The 18705-nt window shown below is 39.0% G+C and overlaps 2 protein-coding genes and 1 pseudogene across 2 annotated transcripts; all 3 read left to right on the top strand.

Moving 5' to 3' along the window:
• The first annotated feature begins 874 nt into the window (after window positions 1-874).
• On the top strand, window positions 875-8410 carry LOC131321694 (uncharacterized). The gene is made up of 5 exons (XM_058352586.1): window positions 875-1073; window positions 6972-7014; window positions 7158-7249; window positions 7319-7430; window positions 8205-8410. Exons 1-4 carry the CDS (start codon window positions 1008-1010, stop codon window positions 7424-7426), a joined length of 309 nt encoding a protein of 102 aa, XP_058208569.1. The 5' UTR covers window positions 875-1007; the 3' UTR covers window positions 7427-7430; window positions 8205-8410.
• On the top strand, window positions 1326-1439 carry LOC131325001 (U6 spliceosomal RNA; annotated as a pseudogene).
• Window positions 8411-11731: 3321 nt separating the features above from the next.
• On the top strand, window positions 11732-16995 carry LOC131323117 (UDP-URONIC ACID TRANSPORTER 1-like). Its single transcript, XM_058354748.1, has 4 exons — window positions 11732-12432; window positions 13845-13948; window positions 15485-15713; window positions 16632-16995. Exons 1-4 carry the CDS (start codon window positions 11965-11967, stop codon window positions 16776-16778), a joined length of 948 nt encoding a protein of 315 aa, XP_058210731.1. The 5' UTR covers window positions 11732-11964; the 3' UTR covers window positions 16779-16995.
• Window positions 16996-18705: the final 1710 nt, after the last annotated feature.

The raw sequence follows: 18705 nt of genomic DNA, 5'->3' as shown, positions 1-18705 counted from the left end.
TCTCCTTCTTTATATATTATTAAATAAATACTCTCCTTCTTTATATATTATTAAATAGAGATGATTGGTGTAGAGTTGAAAGAGATTTGAGTAAGTAAAATGAAAAAAGTAAAGCGTTGAGTAGGTAAAATACCTCTTACTTAGTGTACATGCTCACTTCAACGATAACGAGGAAAAAGTATGTCGGCAACTGTACACTCTAGATGAAGGGTAATTTAGTAACTTCAACAAAAAACTGTTTGGATCAAGCACTTTTCGGTTATATTTTGAGCTGATTTCTCACTAGTACCATTAAAATCACATTCTGAACACATTGAACGATTTAGATCGTCAAAATTCGATCGCAAAATGATAGGTTATTAACTTAGCAAGTTGAGGAATCCCTTAGTGGAAGGGGACTGGCAGCCGTTACACTTCAGATGAAGGGTATAGCTATTTTTCCTTTCCAGAAAATGCTCTCTACAAGTACCGAGCAATGTTCAAGAGCTATTCACTAAAAAATTATTTTCTCTTTACTCTTTACCACCCTTTCATTCTCTCTCCTTCTTTGTATATTATTAAATAAATACCCTCATTATTTATATATGTTATTAGATAGAGATGATTATAGAGAGGATTGGTGTAGAGTTAAGAGAGATTTGAATAGGTAAAATGAAAAAAGTAAAGTGTTGAGCAAGTATACCTCTTGCTTGGTGTACATGCTCACTTCAACGATAACAAGGAAAAAGTATGCCGGCAGCTGTACATCTAGATGAAGGGTATTTTAGTAACTTCAACAATAACGAGATCGAAAGCGGCTCCGGTACACATGGTCCCGGTAGAGGAAAAAAAGTACACCAGCAGCTGATAAACTAGAGATGAAGGTGAAGGGTATTCTAGTAACTTCAAATCCAACCCTACCGGTCTAACAAACAGCGACGGTTTGAAATCCCTCCCGTCCCGAGTAGCTGGCGCAGAGTCTACCATAACCAAGTTCGCGATTTCGCTGCGACGACGGCTTTGCGAGGATGGCGGCATCCAACGAGCTTCATGAAGTCTTAAAACCCTTTTACCAGAGAGCTTCCGAAGCAGAGGTTATACAAATACCAAACTCACTCCATTCATCATATGCGTATACGTGAATGCTGTACGTGTATTTAGATTTTCAATACCTGGGTTTTCCTGGGGTACATTTTATAAGGCTTCTGAGGATTTTAGATGGATTGGGTTTGATTTATTTTCTTGCTTTTCTTTCTGTTACACTCGTAATGTTTGATTGTGATAAGCTTGGAAATTGAAATGCAGATTAGAGATGAGAGAGGTTGATTAAGTTTTGGTAAAGTATTTTATTGTGCCAAAGAGAGATTACGAGGAAAAAATTGGAAGGATATACAGATAACGATTAGCATGGCCCCTATGCAAGGGTGACACACACCAATCGAGAAATGGTCCAAATTTTTTGTACTTATAAAAAAAGAAAGAGATAACCACGATGGTGGGTTTCAAAAATGGAAATCCGAGACAAATAGGAGAAGAATTGCATCCTCTGCTTTATACCTAAATTCCTTGACCGGTAAAACATTTGCACCATCAGTCTAAGATGATAGTGCACTCTAATCCCAACTGCCACTACCTATGTAGCACTGACACTCCTAGAGGCTGGCGTGTCCCCATGTCTGACACAAAGACACGGCAAAATACGTAGGGGATACGCCACATGGCATGTCCAATAAATTTTTAGTTAATTTTTTAGGGAGACACGGCGGGAACACAGGGTGGACACGGTGGAGACACTCGAGGGACACGGCAAGGGTCAAATATGTATTTTTTTTTTTTAAATTGTGGGGGTAAATGTGTAATTACTTCAAATTTTTTTTTTATTAAAAGTGTTTTACGATGTACATATGATGCTTGTTTATAAATATTAAAGCTTCAAGCTTACACCTAACTATATGTTCACTGGTATAAAATAGTAAATATAATTTCTTGATCTATTTTTGTCGTGTCTGTGTCCCTATCTATAAGAAATCCCATGTTCTGTGTCCGTGTCCGTATCCGGGTCTGTATCTGTGTCTATGCTACATAGGCCACTACTTATCTTAATTAACTCCCCAGTCTTCTCAGATTGCTGAGGAATATGTTGGCCAAGTTGTTCTTTAAGCCACATGTGATGCCTGAACACATATGTTGTTTACATTTCTGCCTATTGTCTTGGAATGAGCCTTTAGAAGCGAATATCGATTGCAACATTTTTGTATAAGCAATAATTAATGTAACCTGTTTTTCCTGATGTCCAAGAACTTTTGGGTGTAGGATTTTGTGATCTGAGATGTTTTGGTTTTTACTTAGTTTATAAGGGTAGCCATTTTTTCTCCACGTTTCTAACATTGTTAAGCATGAATTTGGTGTATTATTACTTGGAAATCTAATAGGGGAAAACATAGAGTTCATGCCGGTTCGATGGTGGTTTGGGTTGTGGATGCTAGTTGGAGTAAGAGTTAGCTGAATCAGACTTGGCATGAACCTACCCTAGGTGTTAACTTGATGACAGTTGGAATAGGTACATTGCCTTTTCCTCCGTCAAAGAGTAGGGTTGGTTCTCTTGTAAAAGCTTAATTCACTGGTAATAGATAAGCATATATTTTACTGTTTATGCACGAGCACAAACATGTACGCATTTATTCATCACTATTCTCTACAATTGAGAGGTGTCTATATTTTTATTTGTTTGTTTAATTATGCCTGTGTCTAATAATAATATAAAGATGAACAAACATGTATTCATATGTGTACTTCAGATTACGTATGAGGTCGAGAACAAGTACAAATTAGTGGGAGGATCAATATAGGGTCAAAATGCTGTTATTTTTGCTTCACATTTGAAGTAGTATAATCTACTGAGCAGTTCGAATAAAAAAAATTGACATGCTAAGAGGTGGCTATGAGTTTATCAGTATAACGAAGGAACCTAAGTTTATGTGAAGCAACTTAAGTTGGTAGGTGGAATGACACATAGGCGGGTTTGCTAAGTTGTGAAGTTGAAACTGGTGACTGGTGAGGAGTGTGAGAGGCTGAGAATAAGGAAAGCCTACTAGTTCAAGGATCTAAGCTATGAAGCACGGGTACTTCAGAAATGTCGCCGTACCCGTACCGGGTACGGGTACGGCAAAAACGTACCGGGTACGGCATGGGTACGGCAAAATTTGATCGGGTACTTTTGATAATTTTGGGTACGGCAAGGGTACGGCATGGGTACGTTTTAGCCCAAAATGATTTTTTTTTCAAAATTTCAGGGATTTTTTTGTAAATAATTATAAAATATGGGCTTATTGTGTAATTTTTTTTTCTTTTATATACACATACACGTTTACTGAGTCACTGAGAAAGGCAGCGGTCTAGGGCTCCAAATCGGAACAGAAGACGTAAGTTCTCTCTCTTTTATATACACATACACGTTTACACTGAGTCAATGTTTGTAAGTATTGTTGGTATGTAAGGAACAAGGAACTCGTCTAGCTTTGATCTAGGCACGTTGAACTTGATGTATGAACTTCGAACTTTTATCTATCTTACATTTTGTTGGTAAAATGGGTTTATATTTCATTTAAAGCAATAAAAAATAGAAAAAAATTATATATCTATTCGCCGTACCCCCGCCGTACCCGTACCCTACTTTTTTGGGGTTTTTCCGTTTCCCGTACCCGTACCCGTACCCGTACCTACCGCGTACCCGTACCCGTGCTCCATAGGATCTAAGCATAGCTTAAATGATGGACGTACGGTTACTCTAGTCTAGATAGGCTGGGCTTGTCTACTCATGATGTTTGGGTTACCTAACTTACCTTGAGCTCTTGAGCTTACACGCAAATCAAACTTTGGCTTGAAATTTGTGTCCACAAGTCCAACCCAGTGTTTTAAAAGGCCCAAGGTGCATCGAAGCGCCAAGGGCCCCCCGGAGCTTAAGCAACGAAGCGCGAAGCAAAGTGCGCCTCAGCGAAGTGAAGCACACATTGAAAAAAGAGAGTAGATGGACCTTACCAAGTGACCCAATGACTTGATATCATCATATAGGACATGTACTATTGAAAGCAACATATGTATTAAGCCATAGTTGTTAAGGGCGAGAAGCGCACCGAGGTGCAAAGATCTATTGGGGACTAGGCGGGAGGCACAAGGCGAGGCGCGCCTTTTTGAACCGAGGCGCACCTAGGAGGAAAAAATAGGGAAAATAGCATACACCAATACTATATAGCGCAATACACATAAAAAACATAAAAAGTGTATAGTTTATGAAAACCTTAAAAAACAGCTTTTTCATTTTCATATGCAGAATAATTATATAGACACAAACAGACATACACAAATATTTATTCCTGAAAATATTAAAAAAAATAAGCTTTTTCGTTTTCATGTACAGTATAATATATGTCAACTATATCCATGAAGAGAGAAGATCGACTAATGATCGAGAGAGAAGAGATGAGAGGAGAGGAGAGCAGAGGGAGGGGAGAGAAGATCGATTGATGATGGAGAGGATACATGTGCTATTTTTCGTTCCTGGTGATCAAGAGAGGAGAGATTTACGATAGACTAAATCAACGGCTGAAGGAGTGAAACTACTGTGAAAGTAATATGGTTAACCTAGCTTTGATCCTATGGCTGTGATTAAAATTGATAGAGGCGCGCCTTTTCTTGCCTTTGTGTCTTTCTCGTCTAGATGCGCCTTGGCTGCGCTTCATTGAAGGCGCCTCGTCTGGACTCAGTCAAGGTGCTAACCCTGCGCTTTGATGTGCCTTGCACCTAAGCGCGCCTTGACGAGTATGAATAAGCCAAGTATCATACTTTGAAGTCCAAAAAGGTAGAAGGTCAATAATCATGACATTCAAATGACAATATGCAAAAAAAGAACATACTATGCGTCCATAAAAACTAATCTTTGAAGTTTGAATGTTTGGCTTAAAAATTAGAAACATGATGAAGTAATAGTAGGCTAATTGCAATCTAATTGTAGGAAGCGTCGTGGAGGAAGACTCGATTCAGTTGAAGGGAAGGCCAATGCAGTCGAAGAGAGGAAGAAGCGCCAGTAGAAGATCGTATTAGATTATTAGGGCTTTTTTATAAAAGCTGTTATCTGGAGTTTTGGTCCCATTAAAAGCTTTGCTCTGCTGTGTTTGATCTCAATTAGAGGTAGATAGACTTTAAAATGGAAAGCTCTGATTAAATACACAATTTTCTTAGAGTTAATGGTTAAGCGCGCACTTCATGCGCCTTGGGCTTAGTCCCAAAGTGTGCATTTTTTGCGCTTCGCTTCTGCACATTTAAGCCCCATACCCGCGCCTGGCTCTGCTTCGCACTTAAGCGCGCTTTTTAGATCACTGTGTCCAACCATTGTATGCTTGTCTTGTTTGAACCTGGACCTGAAAATTTGATGGGCTGAATGGATGGGCTTTAGTCTAGCTCAGCCTCATTGATAGTCCTATGACAGATGGATACTCTGCAGTCCGTCCTTGTTATATGTGCCTGATCAATTAGCCATATCCTTAAAAGGTAAGATCATTTCAGCTAATATTGTGAAGACAGTTTTTGATTTGATTGTATAATATGTGGAACTGGAACATTTATCCGTTTGTAGATTTTTTTTTTTTTTTTTTTTTTGCGGGGGGGGGGGGGGGGGGGGGGGGGGGGGGGGGGGGGGCGAGGGTGGGTTTCTGTAAATTACATTTTCCTCTTCTACACAAACTTGATAATTGGCTGTAGTTAAATGGGGTTATTTTTTGGGAACTAGGAATCTTGCATGGCGCTTGTTTAATTTTATTGCAAAAAAGCTTAAATATTTTTTTTAAGGTTTTGAATATGTTTGAATCTATGACAGTTTCCAAAAGAAAATACTGTTTCTTTGATTTATTACTTAAATGGGTCCTTGGATTTGTCCTGGGGAAATGTGAGGGGATGTGAAGAGCAGATTTTGCATTTTCATTGTCTAGCTATATTGCCAACTGCGGTGATCTGCACTCGTAGACACTGTCAAGGAGCTATATGGTGTTTGTCTTGGAGCCACTATGCAATTTTTCTATATCCTTTGAAAAACTAAGTAAGCTAGTTTCTGATATGAATAAATCATGTCACAATTCTCGTTGTTTTAGGACATTGTTGGCTATTTTACCTCTAAGGAAGAGTTCATTTGTATTTTTCATTGAATTGTAATCTGACCCATTAGTTTCTAGATATTTGGTAGTCCAATTTTAAAAGTCCAACATAGTATGGCATCACACCACCACAAATATCTATTGAACCTGAGATGAATCCTTTTCCGTCTCCTTCCACCTGTATCTCTGACCTTTCTCTAGATTCTAAAAATGCTGCTTCTTCAAGATTGAAATTGATAAAGCCTCAACCGGTTTGTCCATGGTTCAGGATATGCCCAAGGTCTTTAACTGGCCCGAAATTTGGTGAACTATATGAGATGTTTCTCTTCTCCGCAATGAATAAGTTCGCAAATGAATAGTGCTTCCATAATTGCTTGTGTAGGACATGAAACATTGTATCACATGCTGAATTTATCCCCTACTTGTGCTTGAGATTTAGTCACAAGGAAAACCTCTTTTTTGTGACTCTGCTGTTTTAGCTTCTTCCTGGAATATGCCATGGAATCTGCGTATACTTACTAGTTGGGCCATTGGGTTGTAGGGTATCAAAGCTTCTGCCATTTGCAGTCAGCACAAGGAAAAAATTGCTTCTAAGTTCGAGCCATCTCGAGTCTCAACTTATATTTGTGAATGTCAATAGCTCCAAAAAATTGTACTCTTCTATTCCTTTGTTCTTTTTGGTATGTTGAAACATATTTTCCATGACTTAATGGACATATCTTCATTTTTTAAAATATTTTGAGGTGCTTTCATTGTTCTATATTTATGAAAAACTTGGACTGCTTCTGTCTTCATCTTTTCAATATCAGCATAGTTTTACTAACGAGTATATTTTTCCTACTGAAGTACCGCTTGGCAAGCCTTGAAGCAGCCCTTGCTCCTAAGAAAGGTAGGTTTTGGAGCAATTTAGCCAAACAATTATTCGTTCCAGGTTTTCAACCATATGTATTCTAGCTTCTTCTCATTTTCTTATTTCAAACCTCTCTTTTTTCCATTCTCCCTTTTTGGCCTTTGGGGGATGGGGGAGCTTAGATGCTGGAAACGAGGAACTATTGAAGATGATTAGTGAACTACAGTCAGAGCTAGAAGCTGTAAAAGCTGAGCATGTTTCGGAAAAAAAGAAGGTACACTCATTGATTTCTTCCTTATCTATATTGAAGTTGAGTTTAACTTTCGCAGCTGGTGACTGGCAGGCTTCAGAAGAGGTTAAGAAGCTTCATGCAGAAAATGCAAAACTCCAATATCGGATAACCCATCTCGTTCGGTCACTAAAGGAGGCTGATAGCAAGTTGGCTCCCTAGTGAGGTACAATAATTGCTTCGGAAATTCCTTTTGCATGGTTGGCTAAGTAATATCACATATTGGTAGACATAGCAATCTAGGTTTCAAAATGTTGGTTCACATTAAGGCTAGACCTTATAGATTTACTTAGTTTGTGTTTTTCAGTTTGATGATCACGAGGGGTTTGATACAATTTGAGAATTCTGTCGTGTGCTTATGTCACATGGACTCTTCAAAATGTGTAAAGTAACCCATGTCGGACACTCCGCATGGTAAGGTTATGGGATACATGTCCAACATTTTGGTCTATGGCACCTCGTCAGCATACTTCGTCTTACAAAACAAGAGAAGTACAGTAAGACCTTTGAATGTTTTGCAGTATCCCTGTGTCCTTGACATGAGAATTGTGTAAATTCTGACACTTGGAAAACATGTCGGTAATCGACAGCCATGTGCGAGTCCATGAAGCACAGTGATTTCTGCTTCTAAAATCGTTTTTAGTCCATCTAAACCGTAACAGTTAGCTATTGAACTAGGTTTCCTTGGTTCAAGTTCTATACTGAGTCTTCGTTTGTGGTACTGTCGAATCACTTGAAAGCAAAAGAACCCCTACCACGCCCATGCCGTATTATGGTTCAGAGAATTGTAGTTGCAAAAATACCACCACCGTGTCAATCTGGCTAGGTCTGTATCGAAATTTTATTTGCTTGTGGTTTTATATTTCTGTATTCAAATGTGTATTTGTACTTCAGTTGTCCGCATATCGGTCTCATTTAGTCAAAATTACCTTCTTTCCAGGAAAAAGTTGCTTTCGAAGAGACTTGCAAGGGAGAGACATGAAGGTTTACTGGACCACAGTCCACAGATTATGTCTACTGCTTGTGGTTAGGGACCATAGATTATGCCTACTGGTTGTGGTTAGGCAAAACCTCACTGATGGGCGAAAATATATTCAGATCTAAACCTACTTTCCATCATTTATCTTATAGTTGAATTTCATGCAACTTTTCCTCTTCATGTTCATGTTCACATTTTCCTCAGCTTGGATAATTAGTGATCGTAACCCAATGTGGTACCTGACCGGCTGACCTGACTGAACCAAAACTGGACCGGATTTTCGGTTTGGTTGTGGTCAGGTTTCCACATATATTGGTTAGGTTTAGGCTCTCAATTTTTTAGAACCGTTAGGAATGGCCTGGTTATTGATTTTCTAGATAATCGGACCAATCCGGACCGTGCACATCCTGAATAAACATCAAATGCGAGTAATTTTTCAGTGGTCTTAGGGTACTATGGTGCCCAGCACCTTTTTCTTTTATCAAACATTTCTACGGAGTTTATACACTTTGTATTGGGTTCCACAAAAATGTGTGGTAGAGAAAGATGTCCGGTAACCATGTGGTGGTGTCGCAACAACACTCAATTTTATTTATTTTTTTCAAACTCGCAATGTGTCCCGGCAAGTCTCGACTGGTTGGCTCAAAATGACTTGGAATCTGCAAATTGGCAAATGGGTGGAAGGTGTCCATTTGATTGGTCCATTTTTCTTTGTTTTTTTCTCCGGTGTTCATTTGACTTTTTAATCTTGGACCATTTGACTTTCGAACCTTCTGCCAAGGTTCTCAATAGACCTTGCTCCTTGGGGGGAGCAAATTCAGTCCAGTTTATTTTGGTCAAGTCCGGTTCAGTTTTTGGCCATTTGTGAGCCCTTTTCGGACCCGAATAATGATCGGAATCGTTCATATTTTAGAGCTCCTGGAGAATATTACGTCAAAAATCACATTGATCCGATACCATTTGAGATGATTTCAAAATGCATTAAACTTCATATAATTGTGTTACATGGGTTGTAATCCAGTTTTGAACACTTGTTTTTTTTTAAGCTTAATGCATTTTGAAATCATATCAAATGGTATCGGATCAACGTGATTTTTGACGTGGTTAACGTTCTCGGTGAGTTTTAAAAAGTGAATAGTTTTCAGCATTGTTGTGGGTCCGAAAAGGACCCACAAATAGCCCAAAAGTGGACCGAACTGGATCAAAATAAACTGAACTGGATCTGACTCCTCCTTGGGAATATAAACCACATACTCACCGAGACCACTGAACATTGGTGGTGTTAAAAAGTACAGTAAATAAAAAGAAACTAAAGTCAAACTATTTCATTGTTAATTTAATACTGTAGATTGTTATTTTTCAATTCCCAACAGACCACACATTGGCATGTTATGTGCATAATGTTATATTTCTATTTGTAGCATTGACCCTTTTGTATGAATAATTGTGGGAGTTTTTTTTTTTTTTTTTTTTTGTGGGAGATTGAGACCACACCAAATGAAAGGAACTAGGAAGCACCCTAACTTTTTCCCTACATAAATGAATAAAATGACACACAATAATTTACACCAATCTTCCTGAGATTTCTAACACATACACTGTGTTTCCAACATTTCAACTAACTAGAGTTCCCCACCCGTAGCATCTAATGTTAGGTCCTCTTTTGTCTTTCGTCGGTTTCTCATTGCAGTGAGATCTTCAATGTGGATTTACCAACAGAGACTGAGAAAGAAAATAAGTGACATATCAAACATGTTTGGATTATACACAATGCCAATTGAAGCAATTCAGCAAACATCTTAAGTGCAACAATTTTTCGTTATGACCAATTACGTTCTGATCTGGAACTCAATGTCACATTTATACCTTTGGGAATTCTTACCGTGCGAAATCGTAGAGGTCCAGTTGGAGGGTATTCTTGGCGACGGGCAATGGCGAACACAAAACTTGGCTGTCGCGAGGGGATAATGGAGAAGTTGATGAAATTGTTAGGTGTTGGCGTGGGAGAAGTGTGTACTGCTTCGGTTTGGAGACGCGTGAATTGGATTTTGTTATGGTTTCGGATTCCATTAAGGAGAAGTGGAGTATATCGAAGGTTTCTTGGGGACTGTCGGTAGGGTGGGACTGGGAACAGTGCAGGAGGGAAGCGTCCTATGGAACTTTGAGGAAGGAAAAGTGTAGGAAACACTTGGCCCTTCCGATTCTTTTGCTTTGGCAGTTTTTTTTTTTTCTTTTACCGAAGAGATGCCATTGATTTAGGCAATGGCTAGGCAAATACATAGTAATGTTTTAATTTGGTAAAAGACACATACTAGTTGGGAGGGGTGGGTAAGGGACATGGGATAGGGTTGGAATTCATAGGAACTTGTGAGGGCATTTTTGGAAAACAAAAGTAGGAAACATCTCGTGCTTTTAAAAGAAGTAGTATAGATTATAATGTATTCCATTGAATGGGAATAATGTAGCTCAGTTAGATCCTGTTAGTCTTTTGATAGATTTGTAGAATTCAAGTTAATGAACTTTAAAAAATTATGTAGCCCATTTTGCCCTTAAGTTTCCCCAGAGAAATTCATATCAAAGGAATTAATTGGACTTTTTGGGACGAAATTGGTTGAGAGAAAAATGATATGGTTGCAACTTTAACTTAACGTTGACTTTTTGGGACGAAAGTAGTTTATTTTCTTAAGTTTAATAGGTTTTTTTTGGAAAAATACTTTTGGGTACATATGTAAATAATTTAACTACTACGGAGTACTTTTTAAGCATTCTGCTAACGGATGTAAGTTTTCTTTCCCCTTCAGGCTTCAAGGGATGATGATGTAATAAGTTTAAAGATTGAGGGTGCATTGTTTTTTTTTTTTTTCAAAAACCTCAGGGAAGAGTGTAAATTACCCTAATAATGATTACACACTTGAAATTCGAGTGTGTAAATTCAAATGTATTTTACAAACGTGAATTTCTCTATACTTGAAGAAGTCGACGAGCTCTACAAGATAAATGATTTCGATTATAGCCGTGAGTTCAGGATGAACCCTCGAAAATAAAAAAATTAGATGGGATTGGATTTCCCGTTCACGCTATTAATTAACTTATGCACCATAATATTTTGGTTTTGTTCTTATTTAATTTTTTTTTTACGTTTGTTAGTTTTACGCCAAATTTTTATGTGATACGGGTGAGTAAAGACGAGAGGAATAAAAAAAGTAAAAAATTGTGACTTTTAAACAAGTATTTTGGAAAATATTCAAGAAAAAATCCAAAAACTGACTTTTTGAGTATTTTTTTGGATATTTTTCAAATTACTTGTTTAGAAGTTAAAATTTTTTACTTTTATAATTTGTTTCTTCCTTACTCATCCATATCACATAAAATTTGACGTAAAATTAACAAATATAAAAAAAATTAAATAAAGATAAAACCATAAATTATTTTGCATGAGTTAATCTGGCGTAGACACCCCAGCAAACTGGACAAGAACGTCCGTGCACACAAAACTCACCCCCACCAGTTCTTCCAACAGCTCTCTCCCTCTCCTCCCTCCTCTCCCTCTCTCACACACACAGTGTCACACAACGAAAGACACATCTCACTACCCGAAAAATCAAGAAAACAACAGCAGAAAAAAGAGAGGAGAAAATGCTCCAACAACACCTCTTCATCTCTCCATCAGACCTCCTCCTTCAATGAGATCTCCCCCCACAAGAAACCCACATCCAAGAAAATGTCTTCCTCCTCCTCCTCCTCATCAGCATCACCGTCCTCGCCCCTCTTCATCGCCGCCCTCATCGCCCTCTGGTACTCCTCCAACATCGGCGTCCTCCTCCTCAACAAGCTCCTCCTCTCCAACTACGGCTTCCGCTTCCCCATCTTCCTCACAATGTGCCACATGTCCGCCTGCGCCCTCCTTAGCTACTTCTCCGTTGCCTTCCTCAAAGTCTTCCCGCTCCAGCAGATCAGGTCCCGCTCCCAGCTCCTTCGAATCGCCACGCTCGGCGTCGTCTTCTGCGCCTCCGTCGTCGGCGGCAACATCTCGCTCAGGTACCTACCCGTCTCCTTCAACCAGGCCGTGGGGGCCACCACGCCCTTCTTCACGGCGGTGTTTGCGTACCTGGTGACGTTCAAGAGGGAGGCTTGGGTTACTTACGCGGCTCTTGTGCCCGTTGTTACCGGGGTTATGATTGCAAGTGGGGTATGTTTATTACAACATTATTGATTTGAGATCATTAATTTAACTTTGGTTTAGTTGACGTTTTCCCCGTGTGTGGATTTTATGAATGTATATTCATATGGGTGCTCGAATTTTGTTGATTCCTGGGTGGGTATTGTTAGATACTGATCTATACGTTTTATGTTATTTGATTTGCCACTTTATTTTGTTGAAGTTATTTTGGTCAACATGTGACGATCCAGATCTGAAATTTTGCTAAATTCGTTAATTTGTAAACTACTAAACTCCAGTGTTTAAGTTGGACTTGTAACTGATTGAATGCCTAATCATGTCATTGACTCGGCTAATATCTGCAAACGGGTTTGACACTAGATCAGAGATTCAGTGCAAAAACTACCGATGTGGTTCAGTTCCCATAATGCGGGTCATCATGGCGAACTGCCTGTTTTCTGTTGATGTGAGTTTTGGAGGAGTGACGGAAACGGTCGATAACTGAAGGAAGAGGAGACTTCGATTGATGAAATTATGTACAAATGTTCTGCTAACTAAATTTATCAAGTCCTTTTTGTCCCAGCAAAAAGTGCACCGATTTTTCTTGAAATCTGCATGTAGACAGTGCTTGGTTGTAATGCAGTGTTAGTTGTGACGACAGATAAAATACAATGTTAATCCAAAGTCTAGATCAATGCTGTCAAGATGAGTATATTGAGTAATAACTTGGGGTCATATTGATGGCTTTGGATTATTGGATCCTTTCTACTCACCTTTGATCCTAAGTTATAGACTTATAGTTAGAAATATTCAAGTTTTTTGTTTCCTTTATTAGTGATTTCAATATGAAATGCTGTCATTTAGAACTTTCACGAAAATGTTTGGTTGTTCTATGAGAAAGAAAAGAGTTGGAGAATGTGGGGATTGCTGAAGTTGTTAATCAAAGAGTTGAACCAAGGCAAGCAGTGCATAAAAAAAGATAAGGTATACCTGTATCTGTATCTGGACGATGAATTGTTTCATACAAGCCTCTTCCTACTGCCATGTTTATAAATAACTGTGAAATTGCTGGTGGCTAGCCCCAATCTAAAGTATGACTATTCACTCACTACACGTTGTATCTGTATCTGGACGATGAATTGTTTCATACAAGCCTCTTCCTACTGCCATGTTTATAAATAACTGTGAAATTGCTGGTGGCTAGCCCCAATCTAAAGTATGACTATTCACTCACTACACGTTGCATATTTTTATATGTATAGGTCTTAGCTCTTGAGTTCATATTCTTTGTTGCTGCCATCTGGTTGTTAGAGGAACATTTTCCCTAAAGACTATCGTATGGGCTTTGTTATTTTCAATTGACAGTTTTTGTCTTTCCTAAAGAATCAAGTCGTTTTTGGTATCAATGGAGTAAAATTGAGATATTTTCTGATTACTGACAGGGTGAGCCAAGCTTTCACTTGTATGGGTTCATTATGTGCATAAGTGCAACTGCTGCAAGGGCATTCAAGTCAGTTCTCCAGGGTATCCTACTCTCTTCTGAAGGGTAAACGCCTTAACTTGTTTCATTTATTAACCCACCATATGAGCCATGGCTTATCTTTATAAATCGTTGGATTTTATTTGTTTACTTTTCTTCAGTGTTTCTGACACTAATTGTGCTACCTGCACAAGACCTTTGTTCCATGTAAAATTTGTTGGAATATAGTGCTATGTAGTCTTCAACTTATCTAAATAAACAAATCCTTATGAATGAAGGATAATGAACAAGGGTAAAAGGATTGTTGGTGGGGGCTTTTGGGAAAGAATAAAGCTAAGGAGGGAGTATAGTGAACCAAAGGATACCAAGCATGGTTGTTCCAATCAATTGGGGTTAGCTATATGAATCCATTTTTACCATTATGCATTGTTAAGGGCTATGTGCTAGGGAAATCATGCCTTAGAAGCTATTCCAAATATTAGTTAGCCTATTTGAAGAAAGGATAGGTTACCAGCTAGGTTCCTTTCCATGTCTCTAGTTTTGGCTGCAATAATTAGAACTCTTACGCTTTCATCCCTCTACATGCCTATGCCGTTGAGACAAGCTATTTTACTGGTTCTCTGCACCCTTGAGTTTACAAATTCAATATATTTACTTTCTTTTTTGTTCTTTACCTTTGGTCTGTCACTTTGTAGCTGATTTGGGGGATTTCTCTTGGATAATAATGGTTGCGCAGAATTATCTTATGTAATCTCGCAAAGATTGGTAGGGTCTTGTGGAGGCTTAGTAGTGGTCAGACAATCCGGATGAGATCTGCTGAGTATCTTATTGGGACATGGATTTGCAGCCTTTTTCCTCTCACCTAAGGCAGTTGTTTCGATCTCATAGCTTTTCCTTCCAGTCTAGAGCAGGCCGTTTCCTCTCGACAGTCATCACTAGAAGTTTCATAAGATGGTTGGGTGGGTTTCCTACAGTTTAGATGTTTGTTGCCTTTTTTGTTTGTTATTCCATTCCTTTGGACAATGAACCTGTGGCAAGTTTCATTCAGGGCCTGTTAAAACATGACTGCAGTAATATTCATATAAATTCAACCTTTTCTGATAATTCAGGAATGGCACTTACCTAATAGTGCTGTATATATAAGTGGTTGCCCAAAAAATTGACAGCTTTGGCCTATTTCTGGTCAGTCGGGCTAAGATGACTCTTTGGTGACGATGTCTAGTTCTTTTTTCTCTTTTGGTGAGCTGAGGAGTTTAACATCTTAAACTGATATCTCATGGTGAGTAACAAAACTATGCCAAGTTTCCTCCCCATTCATGGACCTTTGAGAGGTAGATTGGGTGCAATTGACATTATATGCACAACATGGCTGCCCTCATTCGAGTCGCTAACCTCAAGGTTTATAGAGAGAGAGCAAAGTTAAGAAAGTTTGGGCTTTTACTGAAGGATTTACCTGATTGAATGATTGGTACAGAGTCCTTCAGTTTTTCTTCTCGCTTTTCCTCTTTTTCTTTTAACCCAAATGGTGCATCTTGTATTTGGGAACTGGGAAGTATCCAGTTTCCATTTGGTAAATAAGCTAATTTTTTGTTACTTTTTCAGGGAGAAGTTGAACTCCATGAACTTGCTGCTGTATATGTCCCCAATTGCTGTTCTAGTTTTATTGCCTGCAACACTTTTGATGGAGCCAGATGTTTTAGAGGTCACTTTATCGCTTGGAATGAAACATAGGTTCATGTGGCTACTACTTTGCATTAATTCGGTGGCAGCATATTTGGCCAACTTGTCCAACTTCTTGGTGACTAAACACACAAGCGCGCTTACACTTCAGGTTTGATCTCTCTCTGCGGTAATCGTTTCACAAACTACATGCTAAAATTGCTTGCTGCCCCAAATAATTATGTCATCAGAAAAGACATACATATTGAGCTCTTCTATTTTGAGGTTCTCGAAGACGCTTACCATCTTGTGCTTGTTGAAAAGTAGGATACCAAACTGTGATACTACATTTTAAGATTCTCGTCACCTAAATGTCCACGGGGTGGGGTCATACCAGTTTGCTCGCCAAATTTTTTTAGGTACATTCCATTTGCTTGAATGGACTCATTGCAAAAATAAACCTGGTGCTATGATGTGCAGTAAATGGTCACATTGTAGAAGTTTTCTGAGAGAAAATGATTATATGATGCCAACGACGACAGTTTAGGGTGCGATTTAGTGGAAGTGGATCAACATTATCTTGGATTGCCATGGTTGATGTTGGACTCATACGTATGGCTTACTTTTTGAACCTGCGGAGCCAAATAGGCTGTTCTCTTTTTTCTGTTCATTTTCTTTAAATTTACCAGATTAGTTCAGACAAATAAATACAATTTTGTCCAACTGTAGCGGAGCACTAATTGCATGAATAATCAATTGAGTTCAGACCATACTTTTGAATGTTGGTGCTGGAATGCACCTAAACCACTGGTTGATGATGTGATCACGGGTGAATCTTTACGTAAATCGTAAGAATCTCTCTGTTTCAGAAATTCTTTGACAACGAACACTGTCATAAATGTTGTGGCCGATCTTAAGTCCTTATTAAGGTCGTACCCAGTGCACGAAGCTCCTGCATCATCATGGATGGAAATTCTGCAACAATCTTCTATGTATTAGAATTCTCCAAGCTCAACATTGTTATGTAGGTTGTTCTCTTGTTATTCTTATTATCTCTGTCTTCACCCCTCTGGAATTACTTTGTTACCAGGTACTAGGCAATGCAAAAGGTGCTGTGGCCGTAGTCATCTCCATTCTCTTGTTCAAAAATCCCGTCACTTTTATCGGTATCGGTGGCTACACAATGACTGTTATGGGCGTGATCGCTTATGGAGAAGCCAAGCGGAGATTAAAATGATGATCCGACTTGCACAAAATTCTTTTCCTCTCTGATGTTCCCGATTTTTCGTCCCCAGAAAGTTGGTCTTACTAATCAGTCAGGATCTTGTTGAGAGAGACAGAGAGAGATTCATTTCACGATTGATTGTTTGTATTATTTATTTCAGCTTACGAGCATGTAATGCACACTGTTTGTGACCCATTCATCTGTAAAAGTATTATCATTCATCTGTGTCTTTCCTTTTGTCTGTAGATGCCCCTGTACGTGTAGGGACTCCATACCCAGCAAATGTCTTGTTCTGTTTCCAAGTTAATATCTCACGTTTTTCTATTCATGGTCTCGCGCAATCTCAGCCGTCCGTTTCAACCATCAATGGTTGAGATACGTTTTAAAACTATTACCGGTAATAAATACATTTTTTACCGTTAATAGTTTGTCTTTAATTTGGATCGTTCAAAACACTTTTGGATGGCCAAGATTGGCCCCGTTAAAAAGTCTCTCATTTCTTCTACCCTGCTATACGCACATTAAGGGGTGTGTACAGAAAATGTACATCGGCACGTGGGGCCCACTTTTGTGTCCCACACATAATCTACACTGTTTGTTAATTTGTTGGCTCTGATGAATTTGGTTCACTCCTTCCTTGACTATGGTTTGATTGAGAGTGGCTCCTGGCTTCCACTTAGCCTGCACAAGGAAGCACGACTAAAAGACCACACCGGAGAATCTCCGAAGTGGCTCTCCGGTGCAAGGATGAGCACAGTTGCTCATAGATGAAAGCCAAGAACTAGGGTTTGCGAGTATAAGAGAATGTACCTCTCTAGGGTGGGCATAGAGGGGTATTTATAGGGCTTCCTTCAGCTTGGCCTCCAAGGCTGTACATGTGCTTGTCACGCGTCGGTTGACATCACTCTTCCGTCACGTTAGGGTTTCGTAACCGTTTATAGGGTGAGTTGGCACCTTCACATGCCCTCATCCTTATCCAAGCTTGTAACCGCTTGGGTAACATCACGATCGTCATCAGGGCTACGGTTGTTGTTCTCACATGGGTGAGCTGGCAGCATGGTCCCTACGTCCGTTCAAGGCCGAACGTAGGGTTCGACCGTCAAAGGGTTGGCATGCTCGACAGATGATTCCTTCCAACTTCTGGAAAGGCTATGTCGAATGTTGAGACAAGCCAAGCCGAACCATCAACAAGGTTAGGACCACACGGACCGTTCGCGGGAGGGTTGATGTCTGCTCGGCGCGGGCACGAACCGTTATTCCAGCTTGCTACATAATTTTAAAATAATATTTTTAGTGTCCACAAAAAATCCACTCGATTAGATATGTGTAAATGGTTAGGGGTGGTGTTAATGCTAAAATTATTGTGCATAAAAAGCTTATACCATGTGCAAAGTACAAGACTTTTATTAACAAAAGCAATTTTGGCATTATCATTTCTCAATAGTTGATCCAATCTTTTAAGTTTCATTCAGAACTTAGGAATATACGCGCAAATTAGGTTGGCAAGAAAGGATCTCTTTAAATCTTTGATTGGTACCGCAAAGGTTGTGGATTTTTACTAGAAGTGTAGTAGCCAAGCAAATTTACAAGAGAATGCACTCGATGATTGCCAAAGAGGTATTGGGGGTTTGTGCTGCTAAACGAACTAAGTTACTCGAGTTTGAGCTCATGTTCGTTCGTTAAAAACTTGTTTAAAATTGATTTGTTACATAATTAAATCAAGCTTGAACATTTTTTTGAGTTCGTTAAGATTTCTAGCCAAGCTTGAATAAGCTGCTACTCGGCTAGTTCGGCTTATTATGTACAAAAAAATTTAAGCTAGTTGAGATCAGCTCATGTTTAGCTTGATTAAAACTCATGTGAGATCAGCTACTTTTATCAAACCAATCTTGATTGGCTACTTTTTTTTTGGCCATACTATGTTCTATCCTAGCCCTAG

Source organism: Rhododendron vialii, chromosome 4a, assembly GCF_030253575.1.
Source record: "Rhododendron vialii isolate Sample 1 chromosome 4a, ASM3025357v1".
In the NCBI taxonomy this organism is placed as follows: Eukaryota; Viridiplantae; Streptophyta; class Magnoliopsida; order Ericales; family Ericaceae; genus Rhododendron; species Rhododendron vialii.
The sequence above is the reverse complement of the archived record's forward strand: the minus strand, read 5'-3'. Positions and strand labels throughout refer to the sequence as shown.

Coding starts and splice junctions, on each gene's coding strand:
- LOC131321694 (XM_058352586.1), top strand. CDS start 1,008: ATGGCGGCATCCAACGAGCTTCATGAAGTCTTAAAACCCTTTTACCAG. Junction 7,015..7,157: donor AGCCCTTGCTCCTAAGAAAG/GTAGGTTTTGGA, acceptor GGGGGAGCTTAG/ATGCTGGAAACGAGGAACTA. Junction 7,250..7,318: donor ATGTTTCGGAAAAAAAGAAG/GTACACTCATTG, acceptor GGTGACTGGCAG/GCTTCAGAAGAGGTTAAGAA.
- LOC131323117 (XM_058354748.1), top strand. CDS start 11,965: ATGTCTTCCTCCTCCTCCTCCTCATCAGCATCACCGTCCTCGCCCCTC. Junction 13,949..15,484: donor ATCCTACTCTCTTCTGAAGG/GTAAACGCCTTA, acceptor TTACTTTTTCAG/GGAGAAGTTGAACTCCATGA. Junction 15,714..16,631: donor CAAGCGCGCTTACACTTCAG/GTTTGATCTCTC, acceptor CTTTGTTACCAG/GTACTAGGCAATGCAAAAGG.